The sequence below is a fragment of the Drosophila willistoni genome, assembly GCF_018902025.1.
Source record: "Drosophila willistoni isolate 14030-0811.24 chromosome 2R unlocalized genomic scaffold, UCI_dwil_1.1 Seg167, whole genome shotgun sequence".
Classification (NCBI taxonomy): Eukaryota; Metazoa; Arthropoda; class Insecta; order Diptera; family Drosophilidae; genus Drosophila; species Drosophila willistoni.
Genome location: NW_025814050.1, coordinates 3,233,874 through 3,245,352, shown reverse-complemented (window position 1 = coordinate 3,245,352; position 11,479 = coordinate 3,233,874). Strand labels below are relative to the sequence as shown.

Below are 11,479 nucleotides of genomic sequence, written 5' to 3'. Positions count from 1 at the left end.
AATCTTGATTACTTTAGATGGCCCGGCAATGGTCTTTCAATAATTTTTGCATACCCCCTCGCTTTTTGTGTATTCATGTATTTGTATTTGGCAAAGACAATGGAAATTCTTGGCAATAGTAACCACACAATTGCCACATTTTCCGGCGCGACATCGTCTCACACTTTTTACTGATGCTGTTGATGATGATGACGGCCCTAATCCTAGTTTTCATAGACTGGACTGAGCCGGATATTGTTCATTAGAGACAGTAGAAGTGTCGTTTCTGTTCAACTAGATGATCTAAATCAATCATAAATCACACACAAAATCTGTCATAAAACAGGAAGAAAGTTTCAACTTTAAGTTTCTTGGTTTTACAAGTTTAAGTTTGATTGTAACTAAGTTTGGTTGTTGCGGTGCTTTGGTTGGTCGGTGGGTCGATTGTCTTGTTGCTTCCTTCTAATTTTGTTTCCATTTGAAAGAGAAAGCAAATAGCCTCTGGTTATTTTTATGATTTTTGGCTTTTGATTTTACATGATTTGAGCCTTTGTTGTTTGGGTACATATAAATAGTATTTTCTCTCTTTCTCTGCCGCTCTCTCTCTCTCTCTCTCTCGCTTAATGTATGGCTTTCCCTTTATGCACATAAATTTAAGCCGACTCGGTAGGCCCAATTAAATTTCAACTGCCTGGAGAGGAGCTGGAAGAAGCCGGAGCAAAAGCTGAAACACCAACAGCAGAGAAACTTTTCTACACAACTTTTGTGTAATGAAAACAAATTATGCTTAATAGAAAGTTGTTGAATTGGAAATGGTTTTAGGGTTTCAAAATAGATGCCATGAAAGTAAGAGTGAGAGGGAGGTAAGTGGAGGGAGGAAGCGTGAAAGTGAAACTAGGTCCACTATGTACTACTAGGTCCTCTTATAACTTTTACACTTTTAAAGCACAATATTATTCCAAAAGTAAAGCAGAAAAACTAACTCTCTTTTTTCTCGTAAAGGGTTAGCATTATAATCCTTATCGATTGGTAAATTCAATTTTTCTGGTCTTTCATATTTTATATTCTTTTTTTCTGACTTTAATTGTGACCTGATTGATGGCGAGTATCGAAAGACTATGTCGTTATTGGATGATTGGAATTTTATTTATTGCTTTCCCACTCACTCTGTCCTCTCTCTACCCACTTTTCGCCTCTTCGCCGTCATAAACCAACGAGTTTTATATGATTTTCTTGCCAGTCGATGAGCTGTTTTGTTTATACACAATCCGCACGGTACTTCGGCTCACATTTTATGCATTTCCTGGCATATATATAGACTCTGATATACACACATATATAAATAAGACATTTTTTTCTTTTTTTTTTTTTTGTTGCTTCAAAAGGGAAAGCAATTCATATAAAATCAACAATATTAAATTCACTGGTCGTTTGATGTTGTATTTATACCCAGTACGCCAAATTGGTTAAAGGAGTATATTAAAGTCGCCAATATATAGGCACAATAGAGGGAAGGAAGCAATAAAGCATGTATGCAGACCTTTATAATATCCCGTAAACGATTTTAATAAGGGAAACAATATTAAACTGATAAAGAAAAAATTTAAATGTAACATTTTATTAAATTTCACTATTAAAATTCATTATTCGACGCCGAGTGAAATTTAATTTAATTTTTTTTATTTTATGCAGAAAGAGGAAAATGTCAGGAATTCAATTGTTAACGGGCTCAAGGTCGTAGAATTAAACAAAAAAAGGTAAAAATAATTGAAAGTTGCAAATTGCAATTACTTTCCTCATTTTTAACGTTTTTCTTTTTTTAGTACGCATTTTACCATGTCAGCCAGCAAAATCGTAGTAAAATATTTATTCTCTTTTAGAGAAAACAATAGAAATGTGGAAAATAACAATTTTGGTTTCATGGTTTGTAATTTTTAAACACAAATGGCCATTAAAGGCGTGAATGCATAATTTGTTACATAGAATTCCACAATGTCAATATTCTCGGAGCAAATATTATTCCAAAACGAATTTATCCAAGAGAAGGACTCTCAGGGATTCTTATAAATATTTTACATTTTAGTCAGCCCACACTATATAATTTTAGAAGTGAGAGATATTTCCATTTGGTCGGATATCAACCATTTAAAATTTGTTTAAACCTTTAACCGCTTTAACATTTATTTAAGGTATCACAAAAAGAGAGCACTTTACCTGTCTAAATATTGTAAAAATAAAATTATCAGCCTTTGCTGCATCACTTAAACTAATTTGGAATTATATTTGCATTAAACAATACCAGAGGGCAATGCTTACACATTCATTGCAAAGTTTCCAGAGGTCCAGAGCCCAAAATAAAACAGTCCATCAAATTTGATTCAATTGAAAATAAACTGACAAAATTTTTCTAATTTAAATAAACAGGATATCGTTTCTGGTCAAGAAGACTAAAAAATTGTAAGATTAATTGAGGAAAAATTTGAACCGACAATTCGGTGCATGGGAAAAGAAAATGTTTGCATGTTGTAGGGGCCAGTTGCCGATCAAATGCACAAAGCAAACAATACGGTAAAAATAAACAAGCAGTGGCATTGGTTTTTTTTTCGTGAGTGGGAGGGGAAGGTGTGCTTTTAGGCAGATGGGGTGGAGAGCCTGGGGAGATGGGGGAAACTGGCACTGTTGCTGGCATTGATGATATTTCTGGTTCAACTCCAGCTGCGGGGGTCGTCGTTGTCGTCGTCGTCGTCGACGCGCTACGCAAAGTGTCAATAACAATTTACACTTGAGACGATATCTCAATATTGTTGCACGACAACAACAACAACAACAACACCAACACCAGGAAATGGTGACAGAGGGGTCTAAGGGATTTGAGAGAGGACAATGCCTGGTCATGACGTCGATGATGATGATGGGAGACTGGGACTGGGACTGAGATTGGGAGTGTTGTTTTGTTTATTTAGCTGGCAGCTGGCAGCGACATCAGAAACACCAAAAAGAAGCAGAAGGAAGCAAAAAAACAAACCAAGTGACAAGTAGCAATCGAGTGACCGACAACACCAGAACAGAAGACAGACGAATGGCCGTGTAGGGGTGGCAGGGGAGGCAGGCAAACAGCATTGGTCGAACGACAAGATAAACAAGAATCAACTCAGAGGTCGCCAAGGAGCAACATCCGTGAACTAATCGAACGCATCTGGCCAAACGCTCAATAATAAATCGTCAAAAAAGGAAAATAAAAATCTTTTTCCCTCTCACTCTCTTCGCTTTTCTGTCGCGGATAAACAAAACTCCTTCCTTAATTGCAAATATTTGATACTCGAAATTAAAAACTTCTTTTAGCTTCAAGACAACTTCCATTCTTAGGCCTTCAAGTATGCTCTTGAGGGTCTTTGTGAATCAAATTCTTATCTGGGGTCTTGGGTCTAAGCAAACGAATACTCAGCTGAAGTGTTGTATGTAACAGAAGCGTCAAAGCAGAGAGGAAAAGTCCTTTTTCTCAACGCGAGAAGGAAATAGAGCGGGGAGAAACGTTTCGGTTTCACTATCTTTTACCATTTTGCCTTGCACTAATTCCAAATGCGAGTTTTCCCATTGAATTCCAATTTGAAATTTGAAAGGCATGGAAAATAAATCTTTCGAACCAAACAAATTTTCCACATGGCCAAGTTTGCTGAAAACAAAAATTGTCAAACGCTTGCTTTACGGCTAAGAGAATGGCCAATGGGAATGGGAATGGCAAGGGGTAGGGGGAACATGGGGATTTGGGAACAGTCGGAGGTCAAGCTGAACTGAAAGAGTGCAACTTTAGCGCCAAATAGAGCGAAACGTTTGAAAAACTTTTAGGGCTCGCTTTGAGGTTTGGGCCTTAGCTCTTAAGTATTTATGCTCTCCAGTGAGCAGCGGGCTCTTGTTAATGCTAATTAGAAAAAAAACCGAAATTGTACAGTGACCACAGAGAGAGACGGACACCAGAGCTGTGGGCTGTGGGCTGGACGGGCAACCTGATAACGAAGACTGATTCCCTATGAATATTTAGGAGGAGCCAACATTATTTCGCGAGCAAAACAAATTAAATTATACATTTTTAAGTCAGTCGGTGCGCAAATGCGCTCAGGTCGCAGGTTACCCACGGTGAGCGATGGGGCCGGTGGGGCGGCAGGTTGATGGTGGTGTGGAACACGCTTGTAATTAGCCTCTTGAATATTTACCTTGTCGTTAATGTCAGTTCATGATTACGACGACATGGAGTGTGGAGAATAGAGTAACAGCGGGAGGCAGCATCAGCATGTTGTTGGTCAGGGCATTCAAAGACCATCTCTCCCTCGGGGTTAGCCGAAACTGTGTTGAAATTGCTTTTAAAACGCATCAAATTATGCAAAAAGCAAGCCACTTCAAAAAGTGAAACAAATTCGACCAATATGAAAAAGGACACAAAACTTGGGCAGGGTATTTTACACAGTTTTCGGTCAAACACGTTGAGCTGAGCTCTCCCTCTCTCTCTCTCTCTCTTTCTCTTTTCCTGTGAAAATTAGTGTACACAAAACAATGTTGGCCATATTTGTCAGGCGCTTAACCGCCTTGCACACACATACAGACACACACACACACATCAATATGGGCATGGACACGGACACACACTCGGCTGTTTCGATCTCTATCCTATATTCCATCTATGGTACACAGTTAGTGGCAGATATATTGGCAGTGCGGCAGTGCGCTAAGTGCCTCACAATGGCACTCGTTCAGACAACGTTAAATGCGCGCTCGTTTCGAGGCGGAGCTGATGCTGAAGCTGAAGCTGTCTGTCAACTCAACGGTTCGAGTGGGTTCCGCCTCCGCTCCTGACAGTGGTACAACGGATGCGGATGAGGACCAAGTGCACTTGTCCCCATCATTGACATCAATGCGTAGTAGCTGGCTTTTTAGCTGCCTCCCACCCCAACCGCATACCCAATTCCATCCCAAACTCTTTGTACAGTTTTCCTTATAGTATTGGCAAAAAATTGGCAACAAAAAAGAATCCAACAATTAATGGGCGCATGTTTCGTTTCGAAATAGAAGTTCTCTTAAAGGCTTCTCAAACACTGACCAATATCCTAGTTTCTCAAGTATTTAACCTACAAATATTACTGGTCAATATGTATCTCGGAACGAAAAGAGCTCAAGTGTAGGGACCAACCAAATATCTGCTTCAGCTGAAACAGGAGTCAAAAGCAAAACATCGAAAAGTAATAATTCTCCTCCTTTTCCTTATAAATTATTCAAAAACCCATTGATTTTGCCTTCTCTAAGCAGCTAACGAACCAACGACGAGTGGCCCCCAAGCAAGATAAGGTAGGTGGTAGGTAGGCGGGGCAAAAATCAGAGGTGGCTTGCTGCTAAATTTCCATTTCATCTTTAGGTTTTAGTTACTTACGTTCAATCGAGTTTTCGCGAAATTAGTTCAGTTTAGCGTGAATTTTATTACGGCCGAACGAAAGGATGAGGGGGCAAGCTGAAAGTTTACTTTAGATTCCCTTCCGCTTTTCACTTTACCGGTTTCTAGTGCCCCTTCGGGCAATAAGGAGCAAAAGCAGGGCAAGGCAAGGCAAGGCAAACAAACTTCCTAATTAAAAGATTTGTCCCAGAGATTGCGTATTTGCCGTAAAGTATTAAAATTCAATTTGTTAATTGCTTTCAGTTGCGTTGAAATGATCATCGAGAAAAAGGTAAGCAAAACTAGTGCCAGCCAACACAGACCAAGAACATTTGCGGGTGACCCCGACGAGTTTTAGGTTAGACAAAAAGTCAAAACTTGTGCTTCAAACACAAAGATTTTGTTTTTCGATTCCAATTTAAAACTGTGCGTGCAATCTCAAGCAAGTTATGAATATTTCTGATTCTGGATATGTAATGGTATGTACTTGATTAAAAAAGGACTCCAACCAACAACAAAATTCTTTGCAGCTTAGAAAACTTTAAACAATTAATTCTTCTATCAGACTGCGTGGAAAGGGTGAATTTTGTATTGTATTATTTCTTTAGATACATAAATCGTTTTGTTCAGTCATAATCTATATAATGCATGTACATATGAAGAATTATGAATGGCAATGCAATTTTTATCAAATATACGACGACCACTTTATTTAAGGCAGTTATTCTTTATGTGACACATACAAATACACCCACACACACACACACACACATGCCACATGCCTTCGCTTTGGCCAGTTATGAAAATTCAAATTGAAGTGCGGTAAATGTGAAATATGTGTTTCCAGCAACTCGACCAGTACTTGTTTTTGCATTCGGGGAGAGAGAATGAATGAGATATAAAAGGATAGTTAAATTAAATTTAAAAAAAAAAAGAATATCTAATGGTTTTGCATATTATACACTTTTATTTACCAATTTAAAAAAAACTTGATCATTAAATTTTAGTTTCAGAAATGATAAAAAGAGAGGGAAAAGAACATCCAATACAGCCGATAAATAGCAAAACGAAGTCTAAATAATGCCAATCATTTTGTATGTCGAAGAGCTCTCACAATTTATATGGATTATATTTAGTCCCCTTGCTCTTCCGAGAATTTATATAAGTTTCCGACTGGGCTTTCGGTCCACGTTTGCTAAGAGATATTACTTTACTTATCTTATCGCATGCCAACGTTATTTCATACTAACCAAGCCGTATGGAATTCGTTCAACTCCATGTTTCCTTCACGGTTTGCCTTGGCCAACGTTAAGGTAGATCCCCCTTTGGATCGTAATTGACTCATCAGCTTATGTCTAATTAGAGATCGGGACATGCCACAACCATAGCCACGCTGTTGCTCCATTAAAGAGGCAAACATTTGTGTTAACTTCTCTTCCAAGAGTTGCTCAGGAGAACGCTTGTGGACGAGATGCGGATTCACATAGTGCATGACATAATCTACGGTCTGTTCATAGTCCAGGGGTAAACCCGTCAGTCGATCCACCCGAAACAGCCGAGGCACTTCCAACGCCGTCGACTCCATTTTGACCTTGTGGCCTACAATTGTTTTGTGGACACTTTGATGTACTGGTTTCGCTTTCGGCTTTCTCTGTTTGACTACTTTTTGAGGCCCACCTTTTGAATTGTTGATCTTCTTGGTACATTTAGTCTTAGAGTTTTTGCCGGTATCGGATTTCCGTAAAGCCATGTTCTATGATTTCGGTGATTTCCCTTTTCTTTCTTTTGTAAAACTCTAAATAATTGAAGAAATTTTGTTATGTTTCCAAAAGTGCTTATTGATAACAAAACTTTCAAATTTTTAACATGGTCATAAATATAAATTAAACAAGCAATGCCTGCTAAGAAAACGACTTTTCTTCTGTATTGATCAAGGACCGTTAAACTCGACGCGCCGAGAATTGTTCTTCCAGTGAAGGGTCAATAGTTAGATCCATTTTGATCTTGCCGAAGTTTATATACCCTTGCAGTCCTTGGCCATAATATTTTTACATGTTCCACACTCTTTTTCAGTATCATCAATTCATCAATGCACAGACAAAACCTTCCAAATATCATTTCCATTTCTTTTTCTTCTTCTTCCCCATGCTGCATGCTGCGATTAGCACGCATACACATTCAGTTTACGTATCTTTGCGTCTGTGTGTGTATGCGTGTGCTTAGCTGGTCTGTGGATCAAGCAATGACGTAGTAGAGCCGATTCCTATTGACTGTATCTTGTGTTATACTTATCCGATCTAATTGAAATTTAGGGATCTGATGTTTTATATCCAAAACTATCACATTTATATCCAATTTCATAGAGATACTCCAATTTCTTTATCTATGTTTCTTCTCCATTGTGTATAACTATATGATATAGAGGTCCGATCCTGTCAAGTTTCATACTTTTATCTGCTCCGGCCTATAAGTAGCTCAAATATCAAGTTTTCTCCGGATAGCTTAAGAGATGGCGGCGTCAAGTTGATTTGCACAGACGGGCGAACAGACGGACATGGCTAAATCGACTCAGCTTTTCGTGCTATACTTTATAGGGTCGGAAACGTCTCCTTCTGTGCCATGACCAATTTTATAATACCCTCTGCTTTTCTATACGTTATTCGGTATTAAAAAAGGTATTAGATTTAAAATTCAAATTAAAACTACATGTTTGTGGATTTTACAATTATCAATTATCATATCACCGCAAACATAATTCGTCAATTTGTCTTAACTCAAGATACAAGATTTTAAGATTTTAGTGATCTAAAAGTATTTTAAAATCGTTTTACTTTTATATTATGTATAACGTATACGCAGGGTATGCCAATTCGATATTTGTTTAAACTTGAGCCTTAGTTGACTAGGTCCGCTCAGTCTAAGTAGGTGAGTTTGCATATTATTGGGCGTAGTCGAAAGCTTTACATCAATTTCAATATGAATAATGTCAACCAACACAACACAAATAAAGCTCAGCTTTGGCCTATTTGAATAATGTGAGAAAATGTTTTTTTTTAACAAATTTTAATACAATTAGAATGATTAGGAAGATGGGTTAAAAGAGTCTAAAAACAGTTAGTCTCCATTCACTTCGTAACTAACTATTGTTGGTTCTTTGATCTTTTAAGTCGAAGGTAAAAAGTTTGTTTGTATGGCTTTAATTCGGTTTTCCAATAAGTAGACGCCAAAAGTAGTTGCGAATTATAATAAAATGAAATAAAAATAAAACACGGTAATTCAAGGATACCAAAGGTACATACCCTTTCAGTTTTTAACCATTAAATCGTTTACTATTACTGGTTCTGAATACTATGACTTTATAGACGTAGGACTTATTTCAGAGTTGAACTGCACGTGACAAAACATTAGACAACAGCAAAAATATACAACTCCTCTTCTCTTTCGATAGTTAGTGGCTATGATAGTGCAGACCTATTTGTTTGTAGAACTGCAAGACATTTTAAGTTTTAATCGATTTATACACGTTATGCTAACCTGTTTTGTAGATCAGAACTTAGCTTAGGTAGGAAGTTTCCCACCTAAGGCTCGAAAACTGCGAACCTAGTAAACATAGAAACAGAGAGACCGACACTGGCCAATTTATACCCTTTACAGGAACATCAAAGAGTTGACAATTTGTTTGCATTAAATTTGAATATTATAACCTTACGCATCTGTGCAGAGGACTTCAGTTATGTAATCATTTGTAGTCGGAACATTTACATCCTTTAATGGAAACGTCTGTGTTTGTACGCTCAAGGCAACTTTCACTGTATAAATTCTTGGTGAGTCGTGTAAGTTTCTATAAGAACAATCTGCCTTCGTTGAAATTTTCATTTAATTGCTGCTCGCTTCTTGCTCAACTGCCTCACAACAGTTAACGTGTGGTCCAGGCTGCTAGTGGCCCTTTGTGTAAAACATGATTACAATTGCAATGCCAGATTTATGATTTCATTGCACACACACACACACACACACACGGAGACGCACATACAGACACATGCGCGGTCAGAAACAAGTTGTGAGCTGTTGTGGCCACAGCCAACTTAACTTTTGAAACAATGTCAAATACAATAAACGTGGGTTGCTATTGTCGTTGTAGTTATTCCTACATACATACATACACAGTCATACTTATACATATATGCAGTTACAGTGGTGTAAATATGTAGGCAACCGCATTGTTGGTGAGAATACAATGGCATCGACACGGACACACACAGTCATAAGTACTTGCATTTAAACTTATATTTATATGCGTTGACTGCAGCTCGAGATATGGCCACACACTAAAACACACACACACACACACGCACACACACCATCATCATCAACATCATACTGAGACAAAAGACGCTGCAGAGAAATAGAGAGAACAAAAGCAATATAATTAATCATCGAAGAGCAAGCCAAGCAGAAAGCAGAAACAGAAACAGCATGATGTTTTAACAGCAGCAGCATCAGCATCAGCAAGCTCTGAGTGGCGCCTCCCCACTGTTTCGCCATTGCATGGGGCATGCCTCAAAACGACATTTGCAGTGCAAATATTGTTGCAATTGCTGAGTGCACAACAGCAACAGAAACAATGATAACAATATCAACAATCCGGCGAACCTATGTACATACATAATAACGCATCTGCGATGCTCTCACAGAAATTGAAACCAACTAACCTTGATTAATGAGCACACAAAGGACAATTTCAATATAGAAAGGGTGAGCTACTAATCAATTGAATAGGATTAGTTTAAAATTTAAATTACCCCTTAAAGCATGCATTTTACTTAAATAGGCAGCTCTGTATTTAGAAAATCAAAACTCTGTAGCGTCTAGTTTACTTAGGATGAACCGGAATGGTTTAGTAGATTTATAACGATAACTTTCCACCCACCAACCACAATTTCTATGACATATTTGATATGGTAGCTTAGATGCCCCACCAAAAGTTAGTTAATTTAGCACTTTGGTGGCAACAAATTTGTATCACAAACTAGCAGCGGGAGTAGCAAATTCTCCGAACTTGAGAATCACAGAGAAACGGAGAAGAAGAGAGAGCGAGATATACACAGATGAGCGCAAAGTGTATAATACTAATGACATACACTTGTCTCTGACAGTGGGCGTGGCTATTTACTCCTCAAACTTGTACACTCTCTGCCTCTAGTTTATCTATGTGGATTATCTTCTGTTTATATTAGAGCCAAAGGCAATGTACTATGAATCTTTATCGTGATCATTGCCAAGTGATTGTAGCATCTGCTTTTGGGAGAATTCGCATAATTGACTGACATCGATTCTTAGATTTTCGTTTGTGTTCTTAGGTGAGATAGAATTCAACTAATGCGAGTGAACGCAACGTGAAATTGAAAAGCATAAATGTCATTTTCCATAACAAACGTCAAATTCAGTTTGCGTTTTCGTGCCAGACAATGCTCTCAGCTCACTGGATGCTGAAAAGAAGCCATCGGAGGAGTAAAAGTGTGTGGTGAGGCGAGGCGCGGGTATTGAATTTCTATAGCCGAGGAAATGACTTTACACCTTTTTTTTGTGCACCCATCTTGTGGGTGTGAGTCATTGTGTGTGTGTGTGTATGAGTGTGTGGTGTGGGAGGGTAGAGCATGAAAGAAAGAAATGGATCAAATATAGATTTATGTGTTTCATGTCAAAATAAATGGATTTTACATGTTTGCCTGGATGCCTGCCTGCCTGCTTGCCTGCCTGCCTGCCTGGATGACTGCTCGCTCGTTGTTCGTTGCTTCATTGGCGCCCAACGTGAGGTTGGGGCGACTCGCCTGCTTGGTTCGTCTTTGGCGTTCGTTGACAAACTCTCTGGCCAAACACCAATGAAAATATAACGTGGCATTAAAATGTCATTTTATACTCATACACAAACAAGAAAAAATATTAAGTTAATATGAGAGCAACACCCGGAGACGTGGTGGCAACTCCGCTTTGATCCTTTTGAAATTTAGAAAAGTGCACAGACGGCAGGATATTGGGCAACAGCTCAACAGAGTCAGGATATTAAAGCCATAATGTTGA

General features: G+C 38.4%; 1 protein-coding gene across 1 annotated transcript; it reads right to left on the bottom strand.

Annotated features, from left to right (window-relative positions):
- Positions 1-6,339: 6,339 nt before the first annotated feature.
- LOC6644338 lies at positions 6,340-7,266 on the bottom strand. Its single transcript, XM_002066625.4, has 2 exons — positions 6,649-7,266; positions 6,340-6,593 (listed from the first exon to the last, which is right to left on the bottom strand). The coding sequence occupies exons 1-2, from the start codon at positions 7,146-7,148 to the stop codon at positions 6,509-6,511; spliced, it is 585 nt and encodes a 194-aa protein (XP_002066661.2). The 5' UTR covers positions 7,149-7,266; the 3' UTR covers positions 6,340-6,508.
- Between the last annotated feature and the right edge of the window lie 4,213 nt (positions 7,267-11,479).

What these genes read in the sequence shown, in the direction of transcription:
- LOC6644338 (XM_002066625.4), bottom strand. Translation starts at nt 7,148, where the DNA reads ATGGCTTTACGGAAATCCGATACCGGCAAAAACTCTAAGACTAAATGT. An exon ending in AACGAATTCCATACGGCTTG is followed by an intron (nt 6,594 to 6,648) that starts GTTAGTATGAAA and finishes AATATCTCTTAG; the next exon opens with CAAACGTGGACCGAAAGCCC.